This window comes from Gossypium hirsutum, chromosome A07, assembly GCF_007990345.1.
Source record: "Gossypium hirsutum isolate 1008001.06 chromosome A07, Gossypium_hirsutum_v2.1, whole genome shotgun sequence".
Lineage (NCBI taxonomy): Eukaryota > Viridiplantae > Streptophyta > Magnoliopsida > Malvales > Malvaceae > Gossypium > Gossypium hirsutum.
The window spans coordinates 4,740,878-4,759,091 of record NC_053430.1 but is presented as its reverse complement, the minus strand read 5'-3'; the positions used below and the strand labels follow the sequence as shown (position 1 = coordinate 4,759,091).

The following is an 18,214-nucleotide window of genomic DNA, read 5'->3' as shown; positions in this document are numbered from 1 at the left end:
GTGATTTTTTTTTAAATTCCCTCTATTTTAATTAAAAATAAAAATTTAATTATTTTAAAATAATATTGAAATGCTATAAAACTAATTTCTAATTTAATTATATTTGACTTCAAGTATAATTGAGTATTGTAAAATTATATTTATATTCAATTCTATATTAACTTCAGATAAATTCGTTAAATTATTTTTATTTAAAATTAATTAATTATAATTCTTTAACATTTTTAAATAGACAAGAAAAATATATTTAACATATAATGCAATTTTTAATTTAAATTAATAATACTTAAGATAATTTATAACTAATTAGTTTTTTTATTTTTATTGAAAATTGTAAAACAAAGGGTAAATTACACCCAAGGTTACTGAACTATCAATAAGTTTATGTTTTGGTCACTCAACTTTAAATGTTACAAAATGATCATTGAACTATTAGAAAGTTTCATTTAAGTCATTAGGTTGTTGAAATTATTAGTGTATGACCTTCTATGTTTGCACTGCCTGAACTAATCAAAACTTCTCCTTTTCATTATCTTTTACAATTCATTTTTTTATAAAACAACTTTGAATATTACGAATCTACAAACCAAAATTTAAATAGTTTTTTTCTTCAATCTCTGAAATTGACCATTAGATCAACTTGGGTATAAGGTATGTTCTTCTACTTATCTATGGTACTAATCCACTATATCGATTGTTGAATTGTCGCTTAGAGCCCGCTACTCGGACTTTTTCTTTTAAAACAATATTAATAGCCAGTGTCCTAAATAAAGGCTTTCAAATAGTTTAGTGATTTAAATGAAGATTTTTTAATAGTTTAATAACCATTTTGTAAGTTTTTGAAGTTGGTGACCAAAATGTAAACTTACTAATAATTTAATAACTTTGAGTGTAATTTACCCTACAATAAAAAAGGAATCGATATAAAAAAATAGAATAATAAAAATTAGCAAAGGGTAAATTCATATTTTTATTTAAAATTTATTTAATAAATAAACCTTAAAGTTAATATATTTGGATACGTGGATATTTTTCAAACAATAGAAAACTATGGTGATTTTTTTAGGCATAAATTTCAAAACTATACATGAACTATGGTTTAATACGCAATTGTATATATAAATTTTGATTTTATGTAATTTTATACTTATTGTAAATTATTAACACAATTATTAATATAACATCATTTTATGTTTATATATTACATACATAAATAATTATATTAATCCAGAATAAAAATAAATTAATGTATTTATTTTTTTAAATGTGTGTTGTTAAAATAAAATTAAAAGTTTCAAGTATACATTTGAACCACAATTAGATTTTCACGTATATAATTGCATCAAATTAAAGTCTATTTATACAATTACACATTAAATCAAAGTTCATGTATAATTTTGAGATTTATCCCATTTTTTTACTAAGCCTTAAAGTTTGAATTTATTTCTAGTATTTTATTTAAATAAATTTTAATGCTTTTATACAATAATTTAACAATTAAATTGCGAATTTTAAAAAAAAGTATAATAATTTTCAAGTTGATTCATAACCATAATAATGACCCATACGTAATTTTTTTAAATGGGTGGAGAAAGAGAAAGTGGATACCTAATTTTTTCCATTCAAAAAGTGTTGGTTGCTAATAATGGTGGCTGCCTTTGAAGAAAATTAATTGCAACAACTTACATATATATATATATAAATGTGCCAAAACTTAGGCTTGGGCTTCAATATATTTTTTAATTCCTTAGTTTATCAACCATCAAATGATTTTTAATTTATTATTAATAGATGAAAATTAATTAATATTTGATAATAGTTAAAAAAAGTTTAGATATATAAATGTAATTTTTATATTAAAATAAAATAATATTATTAATATATTTTAAAAAAATCAATAAATCTAAAATAATATATTGAAAGATACATATATTAATACTTACTAATATTAATAAAAATACAATATTTACTACTTTACTTATTGCATTAATTTAATCAATTATATTATATATTATAAAAAAATAGTAACTCATTTAATAAAAATTTAGCTTTTGTATTGTGTATGGATCTTAATTTAGATTTATTGTGAATATATTTTAATATTTAGTGCGTTAAAATATATATTTTGATAAAATTTAAGATTTAGTCTTAATATTTAAAAGTCAGAAATTAAGTCTTCTAATTTTTTTATTTAAAAATTTTAATCCAATGATTAAAATCATAAGTATTTTCTGTCAAAATTTGTCAATTTTGCATGTTGATTAAGTGTTCTCATGTGATGTAACATATGATTGACAAAAAATAAACATGTTAAGTTAACAAAATTTAAAGGAAACTACTAACAACAATAATGATTGAACTATCAGTTTCAATTTGAAAAAGCAAGAGGATTGCATTTTGAACTTTTAAAGTATAGAGATTAAATCTCTATATTTTGTATCGAGTAGACTTTATCACAGGTTGGGCCGAAGCAAACTTTTAGGCCCGAGCTTGGTTCAAATTAAAAATGTTAAACTTGAGACCAACACAACCCGCCTGTATTAATTTTTTTAAATTAATTTTTTATAAAAATATAATACATTAAATATATTAAAACATTAAAATAAATATTTCCCAATATACTGAAAATATGCTAAAAAAATCTTTATAGTTAAATAACACTTAGATTGTTGCAACTTAGGAAGTAAATGTCTCTAAAATAGTAGCAAAATTAACAATAATACGAAGAGTTATAAAATATCTAAACAATAACGATAAAATAATAATAATATAATAAAAAAATTATAGCAAAACAACAACATAAAAATAGTAAAACAGCAGCATAAAGCAGTAAAATAGTAAGGGAAAAAAGTTTAGCCTTATTTGGTCATGCTCGAACAGAAATATTTTATCCAATGTCTAACCCATTTAAAAAATAGATTTTATTTTTTATCAAAATCTATTTTTCTATTTTTTAAACGGGCTGAACCAATAACCGGTCATAATTAGTTCTAGTATGAGTTTATTATAGTTATAGTAGTTGGAGCATGTGATTGTGTTGTATTTATACTAGTACGTAACATTGTGGAGGTGAACTGAAGCATACAAAAATTGCAAAGGCTATAACAGTCATTTGGCTGAACGGCAAAGCAGCCCACGTATGACATAATTGATCTTACCCCAATGCCATGTGTGTTTCGCATGAGGAAACCGCCTATACCTGTCTATATCTCTCCTCCAGTATTATATATATCACCAAACAGGTAAAACAAATGAGAGAGGTTCAACAAACTGTACATTACCCAATTGTCCCTCTCGCAATTCTCAAGTGGACTGCACAGTCTCTCTCTCATATCCTATCTCTTCGTCTTGACAAAAATAGTAATTTTTTTCTCTCTTTATCCCTCCCTTTCTTTGCATGTCCCCAGCGTTTCAGGTAGGTGAAAGTAGAGTACTAAACAAATTTCTTTTTAAAAATTGGTGGGAAGGATTAAACGGTAATTTCCGGATGTTCTGGCGGGAATTCCATCGGCCTTCGAATCTCTCCGTTCTCTGTAGCATTCAACCTTCAAATAGACTAAAAAACAGAGGTGAACTTTTTCTCTCCTTTTTCAATGTTTCATTTCTGTCATTGTTCTTTTTTAAAAATAGAAAATACATTTTTAATCTTTAAAGTGATTACTATTTCATAGTAAAACAACAGGTTTTGGCCTCTAAATCGGACTTCTTTTTGTTTTTTTTTGGGGGGGGGGGGGAATTTTTGGTTTTATGAGTATTATTTTGCGTTGAATGCTGAAATTCCCCTCATTTTTTAGTGTTTGGATATGGAATATCGAACAAAGTGTAAATCCATTGGAGTTTCATGTTTGCTTGCAATAATTTTGAACTGCGGCGCCCTTTTTTTTTTCTTGTGAAATTGGATTAAAATTAGAGCGGAAAAATGGGGCTTAAGAGTTTAATGTTACTCAGAAGAGGTGTTGCGGTGAAGTGAAAAGGTGAACTCTTTTTATGATTTTAAAAAGGAATTAATTAAGGTTTTGAACTTGTAATTAGATCATTTGTTATAAATAAATAAAAATGTATAGTCTGTGATTGTTTTAAGAGAATTACCAGATCCAGCTTATAAAGTAATAAATGCATTTTTATAGTACAATATTGGGTGGGGAAAGAGCCCCTGCAAACTCACTAGTGTTACACGATAGCTTTAACCACTGCAATTCGCTAAAAAATTTAGCATCTTTGTTTGTTTTTGAACGGAGAGTTTTGTCATGGTTAAACTTTGATCCCATCACCTATGGCATATTTGATTGAATTTAAGCATCTTGTGGAGCATGCCTCGCATTTCATGCCAAAACAGACAATGAGATCACAACGAGGAGCCATGGTCACGATGAGAAAAAAATCTTCATCCCGACGACACCACGTCATATGAAAATATGCAGCTGATTCCTTGGATAACAATTTTCAGATTATTTCCTAATTCCTAGGTATTTAATAGTATATTGGTTTAATTAATATCTAAAATGTATTTAGGGCAAGTGGGCACTAAATATAGTTACTTTAAAGCTATCGGGTACTTTAGAGCTATTGGGATTAGTGTGTGAATTAGATCACCTAAATACAAAAAAAAAATAACATAGTTAAGGGAGACTTTTGTGTTTCAGTTTGAAGAGTATCTTTTCGGGGTTTCGGATTTTCTTAATTTTAATTCTCTCTCTTGTAATTTTCTCATATTAGTGAAATATTTTTTTGCTCATACTTTTTTATCATTTTCAGGAGTTTTTTCACATAAAATTTATATGTTCGATATTTTTAATTTATTTGTTATTTTACTTGTTTGCTTACACTGGTTTATCCCAACACATCTTTGTCTCTATATAATGCTAGATTTATGCTTTTTTTCAGTATATGGTTTATAATGGGACAAAAATTGCCTGTATTGTTGTTTGTAGAGAGAATCGATGCTTGTCTTTTAACTTTCATGAAAACCAGTTTTGGGTAAATTTGACATATTTGTTGCTTTAGAACTAAAATTTTGGTGAATTTGTGCAGGTTATCTCGGTGCCATGATTGTTTGTTTGTTAATTGAATAAGCAAAGCATGCCAATTGCTGTCTTTCCTAAGCTTTTCTACTTCAAAGCATGGCAACACGAATCCGCCGCCTCACTACCAGAAGATCACCACCTAAGCTTCTTTTTCTCGCCCTCTTGATGCTTACGCCAGTTTGCGTGATTGGCTTATATAACTATGGCCAGAAGATATCCTACTTTTTCCGGCCACTCTGGGACAAGCCCCCTCTGCCATTCAGACGCCTACCTCACTATTATGCTGAAAATGTTTCAGTGGAACACCTTTGTCGCCTCCATAATTGGTCCATACGTTCACAACCACGTCGTATCTTCGACAACATCATCTTCAGCAATGAACTAGACTTGCTTGAGATCAGGTGGCACGAGCTTAACCCCTATGTTTCGAAATTTGTTATCATGGAGTCAAACACCACTTTCACCGGCATCCGCAAACCTCTATTCTTTGCATCAAACCGTGCCAGGTTTGCCTTTGCGGAGGAGAAGATCGTCTACGGTGTATTCCCTGGCAGAATTGCATCCCCTGGTTCGCTCAAAGATCCATTCGTTCTCGAATCACTCCAACGTGGTGCTATGAACGGATTGCTTCACAGTGCCGGGATATCTAACGGAGACCTTGTAATAATGTCGGACACAGATGAGGTCCCAAGCCCCCACACACTGAAACTACTACAATGGTGTGATGGAGTACCACCTATATTGCACCTTGAGTTGAAGCATTACATGTATTCGTTCGAGTTCCCGGTGGATTACAGCAGTTGGCGAGCCACGGTTCAGATCTACACCCCACAGACTCGGTACCGGCACTCACGGCAATCGGATGTAATATTTTCGGATGCAGGATGGCATTGCAGCTTTTGCTTCCGTAGCCTGGAAGAATTCACGTTGAAGATGACTGGTTATAGCCATGCAGACAGAGTAAAGAGGAAAGCGTTTCTAAACTACTCTAGAATACAGAGAATCATATGCAGGGGAGAGGATCTGTTCGATATGCTCCCAGAAGAGTATTCCTTCAAGGAGATGATTAAAAAGATGGGTTCCATTGCCCGTTCAGATTCAGCAGTTCATCTTCCTTCATATTTAATACAAAATGCAGATAGGTTTAGGTTTCTTCTCCCCGGGGGATGTAAAAGAAACATAGTGCAGCTAAAGTAGGTTCTTTTTTGTCTTTGGAAATTTCAACTAGGAAAAATAGGCTGGGGTTGGTTTCTCTTAAAATTTCATGATAAATAGTATAGTGATGGGTTTTAGGCCTTTTAAGGGTTTCCCTTATCTGGGCTAAATTTTCACTCTCAAATGTGAATTTTCAAAGGCCTCAGCTGGCTATATAATTACTGCTCCTTGCCTTGCTTGGCTTGGCATCAATGAACACGTAGCTTTAGGCGATATTTTAGATTCAATTTTACTCTCGAATATCGAGAATTCTCGCTAGAAAGCATCAAAGCACTGAAACAAAATGAAAGCATCAAAGCACTGAAACAAAATGAAAGCAAATTCTATGAACATTTATTTTGAGATAAATTCCCCGAATCTAAGAGTATAGATAGAATTATATCAAAGTTTAAGATTAATATTTATCTATAAGATGAGAATCCTAAAAAATTTAAGTTCTATAATATTTATCCCATAATATTTATAATAATTATCTTCATAACTTTTGTTTTATTAGAGTGTTTCGCTGTGCTAACAAGACATCAAGTAGATAAGTTTCTTTATATATCCCGTGTACATTCATCGTAGGTTTTGATTCACAACCTATAACATTTTGACATTGAATTAAGATAGTTAACTGTATCAATTAACAGATACCTTAAACCCAAATACACTTAACGAGAAATATCTGAAATTGATCTTTCTCTGCTAAAAGCTGGTGCATAACAAGAAGATGATTATTAAAGGTTTGAGGACCTCGATACAACCCTGTCTATGTCAACTTGTAGTAAAACCAAAAAAGGTACTGTTTATCCTCAATCTCAGTAATCCAATCACCCCCAATTGATGCAAGAAATTAGCTATAATATTCCTTATGACCTGGAATTGAGCAACACTCACTGTAAGGAACGATCCAACCAAGCAAAACTCATATGATTCCACCGATATCGATCCTTCCCCCCATTCTCCCATGCTTCGTCCTCCTCATCCCCAATCTCCGAACCTACAATCTCCTCTTCCATAATCAATCGAAAGATACAATCAACTAAATGGAAATCAAATGAACAAGAAAATAAAAAATAAAAAACATGCCAAGATAGCAGACAAAGAAAACATGCCGCAAAAGCAGACTGAAAATCCTATAGATTCAAGACTTTTCAATAATCTTATATTTTATCATCTTACACTTTCGAATAATTTTCATCTTCAATAAAATCAAAAACTTTGCTTCATTTTTTTCTTTGATCTCGGTCTTTGTTTTCTTATACACTAAATAAATAATTCATTTGTAGGTTTAAATCGCCTTGTTTATATGCTTTCTTCTTTGTTTTTACTTCATTAACTCTGAGGTTTATCTGCAAAATTTTCGGTTTCAATTGCTTTTAATTCTTTTTGGCTTTTTTTTTTTTTTTTGATGATGATTTGGTTGAAAGAAAATTTCTTGATTATAATAAGATATCATGAACTTGAAAGGTAAAAAGAAAGAGAGAGAGAAAAAGTACTGATGGGAAATCAGTTCCACGACTTTTTTGGGGGGGAAATATTTTGAAAATATATTTTTAGTTGTTTAAATTTATATTAGTATTTGATTTATATACTTCGATATCCATGCAATTAATTTTTTTTAAAAAAATAATAAAATTACAAAAAAAAAATACACTTTGAATGGATATAGATAAAATGACATCTAAGTTCGTATAAAAATTTATAATTTTAAGTTGCGAGATCATCATATTCTAATGACCGATTGGTTATGACATTCTTATAACATGTTAAAAATTTTGATATCCGCTCAACCTTGTCACAAGCGCATGGTCCACACGATAGAGCTTCATAAGTGGAGAAATTAATGGTAAAATCTTCCAACCCCCGATCACGTTCCATGCCATTGGCTGGAACCATTTTTTGCTGATGCCAAGATTCATGTTCTTTTACTTGTTTCGCGGTTAATAATCAATATAACTCACACATCTAAACAAATTCTGGATATAAAACTCTTATGTTAAAACACTTACCCAGGCCGCCTAAATTTTCCATATATTATCTTCATTTTTTTTTTACTAAATCTTCATTTTATGTATCTACGAATTATTCAACTGTACAACAAAAAACACGATTGTTCTTTTCCTCGGCGAGATCCCATTAACCTAATTCCGCCTTCGGCCTGCTTTCTTGTGCCTCCTGGTGTTAGTCGAGGATGATTGCGTTGATGGAACAGGCAACACCGTTCCTCCCTTGATGCTATCTGAATCCGTCATGTCAGTAAGTGTCTTCTGAGCTTCGATATAGACCTTAAGATCACGTACCTGTCATGATAAATAATTACTGTCAAAGCCAGTTATCTCAAGCAATTGCATAGATACATATAAACTTAGCCCATTAAGTTACCTGCTCTTCCAGATCAAGTATCTTCTCATCCATTAACCTCGATTCAGAGGCTTCCCTAAAGTGAAAACCAAAATAACCATGTAAGAAAAATGCAAGAAAAAAGTCAGAACGTAACACCTGAGAGACAAAAGACAAGCAACTAAGCAATGGATGGAATAAATAATTCAAAAAAAAGAGGTAAATACAAAAATGAGTTGAATGTGGACTAGTAGCAAGCTTTGCCCGTTTGAACAAGAAATAAGAGTACCTCTCTTCGATTTCCTTGACCTTTACATGCCAAACTTGTTGGTCTTTTATGAGTTTACGGTTGATCTGTGACAAAAAACTCAGATGGTGACAAATGCTACAAACTGTGCAACTGATAATGGTGATGTTATAAAAGAACCAATTATGCAAATGCTTTACACAGTTAAGTGGATACAAAATTTGTATATCAGAATACGTTGAAACACACCTCAGCAAGAGCATTTTTTTCCTCTGTACACTTATCCAGTTTGCTTTGGATGTCCTGCATCTCAGATGTAACAGCCTTCTCCACTGCTTCAGCAATGGTACTATCTCTTTTGCCTTTGGCTTCAGCAAGTAAAGATTCATAGTTCTGGGGGAGGGGAGTGAAAACAGAAGATAAATACTAGTTCTTAACACAGTAAAAAGCCACAATAGCACCAGTAGGACACAAACACAAGAACAGTGAAGGAAATCCATAATACTAAAAATTAAAAGAACGTCAGTGTTACTCTTACTTGTCTTTGTTTCTCCAACTCAGTAGCCAGAAGCCGACTGTACTCATCAAAAACCTGTTCCATTGGCACTTATGTCAAAGTCAGTACACGTGCAGGTGAAGTATGGCAGTTATTTTGTTATATATCAAAAACTAAAGACACAAAGTTTCAAAACCAAATCACAAAGCATGATAATGAAATTGTTTTCCTCATTCAAGGGAACCCGTTGAGCTTAAAAGAATAACATAGTTAAGATTTCCATTCAAGTAGTTTAAAAACTTATCATTGAAAAATAACCAGCCAGAAGTTATTTATAAGGACAATATACCGCTTCAACTTTGCTGCTATAGATGGCCTCATTAATTCCAGAATCATCACCATAGCCACATGAATGACAAGTTCCTTCAATTGATGTGCAACGGGAGTTGATCTCAACTGGTTTGCCATCAACTTTTGAATGAGTCAAACGATGCACATAACCATCACCCACATAATCCCATATTTGCTGTGATATTAATTCAAGGGAATAGCAATGCTGTGTATCTTTCCAATGTCTAACCCCATGACCTTCTTTATATCTGCAGTGGCCACAAAAGAGTTGGTTGAAACATAAAAGAGCACAAATTCATATAAAAAAAAATTCAAAACATAAATAAAATAACTGCGCTTAGATACTGATAAAAGATTTTTAACACAATAAGGAAGGATCAGCTGATACTGCATTACCTTCCACACCCCATAAAACCACATATCAAGCAGATCCAAAGATTCTCCTCTGATCCACAAATAGAACAGACTGGATTTTCTTCTTGCTGCTGGCAAAATCGGCAGACCTATCAACACACATAATACTGATTAAAACATTAATCCATAGAAAAAATAGAAACAATACCAATTTTAAGTAACATGTTTCCTAAGCCTAATAGATGCAGATGCAATGGTAGTAATCGATACCCAAAGAAAGAAAAAAGTAAGCTTCTCCTGGATCATGCTAGAAGGATAACAGACACTAATACAATACAAAGTGCAAAAATTATTCAAGGAACCAAGAGCTAGCTTACTGTACAGGACAAGTAAGTCCATTTTGAAGTACAAGAACATTGAAATGAATGGTCACAAAATGTACTAAGTATCCCACTAGTATCCGGGTCCAATCTCTCTGCCATACACCAAACAAAAAAAGAGAGGTGAAATTAATATCATAAATATACAACAACATGAACAGACAAGATGAATAGGGTAATTTAGGCTTTATACTAACCAAGACAAATGGGGCAAGTAGGCAACTCGGTGAATCCTACAGGAGGTGTGCTTGCAATCTCACCCAATTCGGTGTATTCCACGGATTGCGTAAAAAGGATGTGACATAACTCAGCCTAAAAGAAACACAACTCGTTAATCAAAATTGTTATTCAAAAGAGGATCACAACGAAGTAATTTGAGGCAAAGTTTACCAACCTCAGCAGGTGAAAACCGCTTCCCATTCAAGCTAAAATAGAATGCATCGGCCGCCGACTGGGCAGCTAGCTCTATTAATACGCTATACCTATCTTCCATTCCATCATTCCTAATATTAAAAAAATTGAGCATTAACGAAAAAGAAATTTTTAATCCCCCCCCCTTTTTTTTTCTTATAAGCGTAAGTATAATGCAAAGATAGAATTGTGTTTTTTGAAGTGAAAAGAAATCATCAATTTGGGATCAAAATGATAAAAAGGAAGCGTGATAAAGGAAGATGAATGATACCAGACGAAGAGGATGTAGGTGATATTCTCGATATGGGAGCCAGCAAATCGGATGAAATCGGCAGCGGATAGATACTTAGGGACGGCGACGACAAAAAGAGAAGTGGAGCGAGAACTAGGATTAGGGAGGGAGCTCTGAGACGCCCTCCGATAGAGGTGAACGACCCCTCTCCTTTCGCGGAATTTAGGGTTAGGGTTTGATAGGGAAGTGATGGTATAGAATTCGATTTCTTCGGCGTTGGTGAGGGGTAACTCGGTGTCCACCGAGTGAACTCGGAGGATGAACATGGTAACTGAGTTCACTCGCTTTCGGAGAAAATGACAGACACAGTTGGAATAAGCAACGAATTGATCCTTGAAATTGTGGGGGAAGGAAAAAGAAAAGAGAGAAAAGAATTGAGCCTTCAAATTTTCTTTTCTGATATATAATTCACTGTTTACGTCCTCTGTGAAAATGTTATTTTAAAAAGAGATGCTATACATTGATATTTTTGGGTAAACTCCAGCCATAGTCACTTAATTATGAATAATTTTCATTTTGGTGACTTAATTGTAAAAGATAACTACTTAGTCACTAACATTTTGAAAATTGTTTTTTTTTTCTGGTGACCTGAACGTTAAGTGACATCAAACTTTTTTTAATCAGTATAATAATAATTTTATTCCTCAATTTTTATATTTTTTATTAAATTGATTTTGATTTTATATAAAAAAATTCAAAATTCTTTTTTAAAATTTGAAAATTATATAAAGGTATGTAAAATTATAAATATATATAAATATATAACAAATTAAGTTATACATAAAAAGTTTATTTTCTTTAATTTTTGACGAGATTTATGAGAGTTTTAGTTTGATTCTGGTGCAAAGATGAAGGGATTTTTATTAAAATAGCACAAAAAAAAACACAAAAATAATACAGTGAAAATATTATGTAGCAAAATGGTACATTCGGGGTGATGCCGCTTATGGCAGAGGCGACACTGAAGGTGGAGGTGTCAAAGGCGGCACCAAAGATGCACGGCCTCCTTTATTTTTTCTGTTTGGGGACCATTATAAGGTCCCCAAGTTCAGCAGCAGGTGAAGCAAGAAGCAAGGAGAGGAAGAGAAAAAGAAAGAAAAAGAGAAAGAAAAGGAGAAGGAGAATGAGAGGGCGGCACTGGTGAGGGAAAAATAAGAAAGAAAAGGAAAAAGAGAATAGAGAGAAAGTAAGGAAGGAAGAAGAGGAGAAAAAAAATATAATAGAGAAAAGGTTTTTTTTTAACAGCTTTTTTGTTTTTTGTTTTTTTTTTAACAATTTTTTTTGTTAGATTTTGGGTTGGTCACGCCCTTGACATAGGCGGCACCACCCCTGGTGTACCATTTTGGTACATAATATTTTTACTGTATTATTTTCATGTTTTTTTAGTACTATTTTGGTAAAAAACTCAAAGATGAATCATTTATAGTGTTGTATTTCTTTTAGGTTGAGTTTTGATTCTTGATTAATTGATTCTATGGTTAACTAGTAACAACATTTACATCATTTTATTAAGTTTAATCCATCTTTTATTGTCTTGCTAAGCTATTCTCCTTATTCATTTCTTTCAAAGAAGTTTAAGAAGATAGATTTTTTAATAACTCGAGTTTGAAGCAACAATGTCCAACGCTATAAGAAAGCTGATAACTTAGATTTTGAATCCAACCCACGTAGAAGTACTGAGTATAGAGAATTGTACAAGTCAGATTCAGTGGTTGGCAAACCAAAAATATTAATGCCGAAAATGAAGGCGTGTATTCATGATAATCACAATTGAACTAAGGTGGAATGTACTATAATTATAGTCGTAATTAGGTCCAGGACCTAGGAGCGAGGAGCACATAGGTGTATAGAGGAGGAGAAGGTGACGATGTTGGTTTGGGAAGGGTAATTAGGGTTTTCCGTTTTGGTGATGGTAATGAAGGTAAGGGCAAAATGGAAAGTGGGGAATTGAACAAACATGGTAGATGTTGTGTTGTTGCAGTGGCGGTGATTGTTGTCATTATTATGAAGTTGATGATGCTGTCGATTATAGTATTCATCCATAATTTGGAGCCAATTTGTATGAGAAATGTACGAGAAAGGATGAACCAAAGATAAATTTTGGGTTTCTAAATAAGGGTTCAAAAAGAAAAGTTGAGCAAAACACTACATTGTATAGACCTTCAAATTCAATTGCATGTTTGGTTGGGTGTATTGGCATAGCCAATACACCCCTAATCAGTGGACCCCACTTAATCCTCCTTTAATCCATTGTTTGGTTGGTTGTATTGTTATTACGTCCCAAATTTGTTCCTTCCCTAATACACCCGGTCCCGTAATATGTAATCCCCCCATCCAGCACCGATTACAGAATCCTTACCCATTTCTTATTTTCGTTTCCTTTTTCTGCCCTCATAGATTTCTGTTTCTTCTTCTATCGATATTGCAGTTCTGTCCTCATTTCTTCAGCTTTCATAATAAATCCTCAACATTGTCTTCATCGGAGGCCGATTTTTTTCTCTCCTTTATTGTTTTTTTTTTTTGGTTTGGGTTTTGTTTGAATGCAAGCTTTTGTTCCATGGATTTGTTATCTCAATCGGCTGACACTTCATCAACGCTCTCTTTAGGGTTAGTTTCATCTTCGCCGCAATCTCACCGTACCCAGATCCCTGATGACTCTATTAGTTTCGAGGTGGACGGAAGGGACCGACTCAGATTTTGCACTCGCCAAACTCTGAACGCAACTCAGATTTGTATCAGGACCGACTCAGTTTAATGATCAATCACGCTAGAAAGGTAAGAGAGTAACGAAGGATCGATCATCGCCAAAGTCAACGAACCGCTCAAAATAATGGCTGGAAACTTAGGATGCGTTGTCGTATCCGTTGATGGCAACGAAGGAAGCATGGACGCCTTACGATGGGCGCTCGATAATGTTAAGCTCCGACTATTCACGGCATGATTGATTTTTCTTATTTCTGATATGTGCGAATTTATTTTTTCTTTTTTGAAATTCAGCCCATCTAGAAGTTCTTGCATTCACGGCAGCTATCGAGGCGCATCAGAAGAGAATCACTGATGCGATCTTGAACCATGCTCTTCAGATTTGTGCTGAAAAGAAGGTCAATTATTATTATTTATTTTTCCAAGTTATTGTTAATTAAGGTATATAGGCAAATATTCTTTGGAGGTTTGACCTTAAGTGATTAATTAATTTGATTAAAATCATCGTTTTTGTTAGTATTTAACTTGCTGAGGAAAATGAATTACGAGTTTGGAATATTTCTAACTCAGGCAAACGTGAAAACTCAAGTTGTGATTGGGGATCCAAAGGAAAAAATTTGTGAAGTAATTGAAAATGTGCATGCTGATTTGCTTGTGATGGGTTCCCGAGCTTTTGGCCCTATTAAAAGGTATTTTCCTCATTGCAATGTAACATTCCTTGAATCGAGACTGGTTGAATTGTTTCATTAGACCATTTGTGTTATAGTTTTATTCATGTTGATTGAGTTCGTTTTCATGGAATTTGGTTATATCTCTGCATCACATGAATTGCCTATGCATTTAATTTAGTATTTCACATTGTTGTTAAGATGTTTAACCTTGTGAATCCTGATCATTGATCAAGGCATCATAAAAAGAGAGCTGATCAAGCATGATAATAATGGACTAAATGAAGCCTTAGTGAAGAAGTTAGCATATAGGCTAAGCTTATCAATTGTAACAACTTCTAATTGAAATGTGAAATGAAAATTTATATTACTGGATTGGGGAATTTGTTCTATTTAGTAAAGCATTCTAATATATGTTTTTGAAGCATTGTTACATGTGTGCTCAGAAGTTTTTAACATGAATAAACATTTGTTTATATGCCTGCATTCTGGTTCTGGACATGCAAAGCCTTTTGTTTAGATGATTTTCCTGCTTCAACTATGGTGTTTCGACTCCAGCTTCTTTTTGTCTTTTCTTTGGATGGACTAACTCCGCCTTCTGTTGTTGGATGCCTCCCTTAAATTAGTTAATAGCATTGATATTACTTGCATCAATACAGTTGGTAGGACATAGGACTACTATTATAACTTGCCTTCCAGTGGACCATCCATTCATTTCAAATATGATGTTCATATCTGCTGCTGTTTGCTCCGAATGTTGTAGCTAAAGATAAAAAATTGGCATTACCTAAGGAGAGGTGATCGGTGTCTCTGGTAGCATTTCTCATTGCTTAAAATCATAAAATTAATAACACAGTAGACCATGTTGAGAAAGGTGATGAAGCCGATTGTTTTCATTGTAGCACATATATTTGAGTTATATATGTATATAGTTTAGTTGCTAATTTCATGCTGTTCAATTATTGGCATTGCCATAATTTTTTTTTATAGTATCAAGCACTAAAAAGATTTTCATATAAAGCTGGCAATGGGAAGGATCATATTTGCTCTGAATTATTTTCTTGTACAAAGTTGTAGTTTCCTATTTTGCATTCAGAAAGCTCAAACATGACTTAAAACTTATATATATATATTCTCTTGTTCAGATTAAATTTGTATACTAAGGAGTGTGATACTGATATATTACTTATGAACTGGTTTGGGCTATTTCATGGTTCTTTATGCAGAATGTTGTGGTTGATCAAGCATTTGGGCCTGGAAAAAGAGTTACCGTTGCAATGGGAACTAACCAAAACTTGGATTATGGTAATAAAATTGTTCTTATACTATTTCATGTTTCATGTTTCATTATCATGTAATTGTTTTTTTGAATTGTTTTTCTGAATTTAGCTTTTAATTTCTTCTGTTGAATGCTTGCTTTATATTGTAGTTGAACTAAGATCTTGAGGCAGTACTGCAACTTGTCAACAAATATGCCTTCTGGTTTTTGGTGCTTTAGAGGAAACATGTGCTCTTGGCAATTTAGCCTTCCTGGAGAGGTAAATTACTTTTGATTCATTGTGATTTTTAAGCAACCTTACCTCATGGCCTTCTATTTCCTGATTTATCAATGCATCATATTAATTTAGAATTGGCAGAGATTGCTTTTTCCCTTAACTTGTGGAATGGACACATGAAGTTGGAGGTTATTTTCAATGGCAACTTTGGACAGTATTCGTTTTCCTGCTAGATTGGTGAGCTATTTTGTTTGAAGTGAAGAATTGGTTTCATGGAAGGCCAATTGGAGTTGAGAGTAGGGTGAAAGAGATATTGTATTGGCTTGAATTTCTTCTATTGAATGCTTGCTTTATATTTTTAGTTGGAGATATTGAGGCAGTACTTCCGTTTAATTCAAAATTGTTGTAAATTCAATCGAGTTCTGGATGATAATTCGATATGGTTATGTTTTTTTTATTTTTTAGAGTTCAATTCTTACTCACTTATTAAATTTTATTAGTTATAATTATTTTAAATTTTATTAAATCATATATTTTAATTAAAATATATTTAATATTAATTATTTCAAATTATCTTTTATAGTATCATATATTATGATTTGAGTAAATTCATATAAGAATATTAATTATTAAGAATTTTATTAAATTATATATTTTAATTAAAATATATTTAATAATAATTATGTTTAAATATGATTAAAATATTTATTATTGATAATAATAATCTTATTAAAATTTAAATAACAATAATAATAATAATCATTTACCAAAACAAATTTATGCTAAGGGTATTCTAGTCATTTTAGTTTTTTCCACTATGCTATTACACCTCTATTCCATTCAACCAAACACAAGATTACTATTACGCCTCTATTCCATTACATTCAACCAAACAGTTGATTTGCTATTACACCTCTAATCCAATACACTTTTAATCCAATACACCTCTAATCTAATACACCTCTAATCTAATACAACGAACCAAACGCACCCTTGGTTTTTTCTTTTTCTTTTTTTATCTATTTTGAAAATGTTGTCTAATTTAATATTTTTCTAGATTTTTTCAAATTCTTAAAAGATTTTTGATTTTTTATATAGAATTATGGTCAAATTAATAAAAAGTATAAAAATTAAAGATTAAAATTATTATTATACTGATAAAAAAGTGTCAGGTTACTTTTTCATTAATTATCAAATAATTTTTTTTTATAGTTGAATAATTAAAACAAAATCTTATCCATTTGGACAGTAGTTTTATTAATTTAACAATGAATTTACTTTTGTTAGCATTTATTTATTAATTAATTTTAAACAGTCGCTTTGAATGGTTCATTAAACGTGAAAAGGAAGGAGAGAGAGCATTCATGCCTCTCCCTTTTTCATTGTAATTTTATTTCATGAAAAATGATTTTATAATAAAGATTATTTTTTTATTTATTTCATTTTATATGAGTGTAATATTATTATTTTTAATTTTTATTTTATGATATAGTGTCTATAAATATTCATAACTTCTTTTTAATATTTAGATAAAAAGATAATATACTTTAATATACTTAAACTCTTTTTATATTAATAATATTATCGATATCAACTGAATTAATACTTAATCGGATAAATAAAAATTTTAAAGAGTGGCATCATTTAATTTAATTATAAGTATATTTTTTTTAATGAAAAGAGTATTAGTAAAATATCATTAAAGTCAATAAATGAAAGAAGTGAATGAAATATTAATGTTTGAATGTAAAATTCTAGAATGAGGCTGACATCTATTTTTTATTAATTTTGAAATTTTCTTATTCTAAGAAACATCATTATAAGGAATATTGTTGATTTGGTCCTTTCAAATAATTTATATTTTTTATTTTATTTTTTTAATTTAAAAAATTTCGATAAAGCGAGTTAAAAAAATTATGTCATTTATCCTCAATAAATTTTTTAATTTTTTTCTCGAATAAATTAATTTAAAAATAGATATACAACCACTTTTAAATTTATTATTTCAAAAAATAACTTTTAATTTTATTTATAAAGCTAAACAATATTTTTTTGTATTTTTTATTTCGTTTTATAATTCATGTTTAAAGTTTGTGACTACCTCTATTGACAATATTATTTTTAATATTCGAACTTATGACTTACCATTGCATCCAACTACTTAATGGTTTAAAAGAATAATATACTTTGATAAAATAAAAACAACACTTAAATTATTTCAAAAATTATTTCAAAGAATATATCATATTATA

The 18,214-nt window shown here is 31.2% G+C and overlaps 2 protein-coding genes and 1 long non-coding RNA gene across 4 annotated transcripts; 2 read left to right on the top strand and 1 right to left on the bottom strand.

Annotated features, from left to right (window-relative positions):
* Nucleotides 1–3,030: 3,030 nt before the first annotated feature.
* On the top strand, nucleotides 3,031–6,452 carry LOC107933179 (beta-1,4-mannosyl-glycoprotein 4-beta-N-acetylglucosaminyltransferase). 2 transcript variants are annotated; one of them, XM_016865344.2, is made up of 2 exons: nucleotides 3,031–3,569; nucleotides 5,032–6,452. In XM_016865344.2, the coding sequence occupies exon 2, from the start codon at nucleotides 5,121–5,123 to the stop codon at nucleotides 6,219–6,221; it is 1,101 nt and encodes a 366-aa protein (XP_016720833.1). In that variant the 5' UTR covers nucleotides 3,031–3,569; nucleotides 5,032–5,120; the 3' UTR covers nucleotides 6,222–6,452. The 2 variants fall into 2 exon arrangements, with proteins under 2 accessions (XP_016720833.1, XP_040973205.1); XM_041117271.1 differs by having other exon boundaries at nucleotides 3,249–4,466.
* Nucleotides 6,453–8,236: 1,784 nt separating this feature from the next.
* On the bottom strand, nucleotides 8,237–11,512 carry LOC107933187 (BRAP2 RING ZnF UBP domain-containing protein 1). Its single transcript, XM_016865353.2, has 11 exons — nucleotides 11,075–11,512; nucleotides 10,787–10,895; nucleotides 10,590–10,704; nucleotides 10,390–10,487; nucleotides 10,055–10,161; nucleotides 9,657–9,906; nucleotides 9,350–9,403; nucleotides 9,061–9,204; nucleotides 8,854–8,918; nucleotides 8,607–8,661; nucleotides 8,237–8,524 (listed from the first exon to the last, which is right to left on the bottom strand). The coding sequence occupies exons 1-11, from the start codon at nucleotides 11,359–11,361 to the stop codon at nucleotides 8,366–8,368; spliced, it is 1,443 nt and encodes a 480-aa protein (XP_016720842.1). The 5' UTR covers nucleotides 11,362–11,512; the 3' UTR covers nucleotides 8,237–8,365.
* Nucleotides 11,513–15,496: 3,984 nt separating this feature from the next.
* Nucleotides 15,497–16,450, top strand: LOC107933141 (uncharacterized). The gene is made up of 3 exons (XR_001693559.2): nucleotides 15,497–15,771; nucleotides 15,896–16,004; nucleotides 16,095–16,450. It is a non-coding gene; the product is annotated as an uncharacterized lncRNA (long non-coding RNA).
* Nucleotides 16,451–18,214: the final 1,764 nt, after the last annotated feature.

Excerpts from the sequence above, each read along its gene's own strand:
- LOC107933179 (XM_016865344.2), top strand. The coding sequence starts at position 5,121 with ATGGCAACACGAATCCGCCGCCTCACTACCAGAAGATCACCACCTAAG.
- LOC107933187 (XM_016865353.2), bottom strand. The coding sequence starts at position 11,361 with ATGTTCATCCTCCGAGTTCACTCGGTGGACACCGAGTTACCCCTCACC. Across the intron at positions 9,205-9,349 it reads AGTTGGAGAAACAAAGACAA|AACTATGAATCTTTACTTGC; the intron begins GTAAGAGTAACA and ends CCCCTCCCCCAG. Across the intron at positions 8,919-9,060 it reads AAAAAAATGCTCTTGCTGAG|ATCAACCGTAAACTCATAAA; the intron begins GTGTGTTTCAAC and ends TTTTTGTCACAG.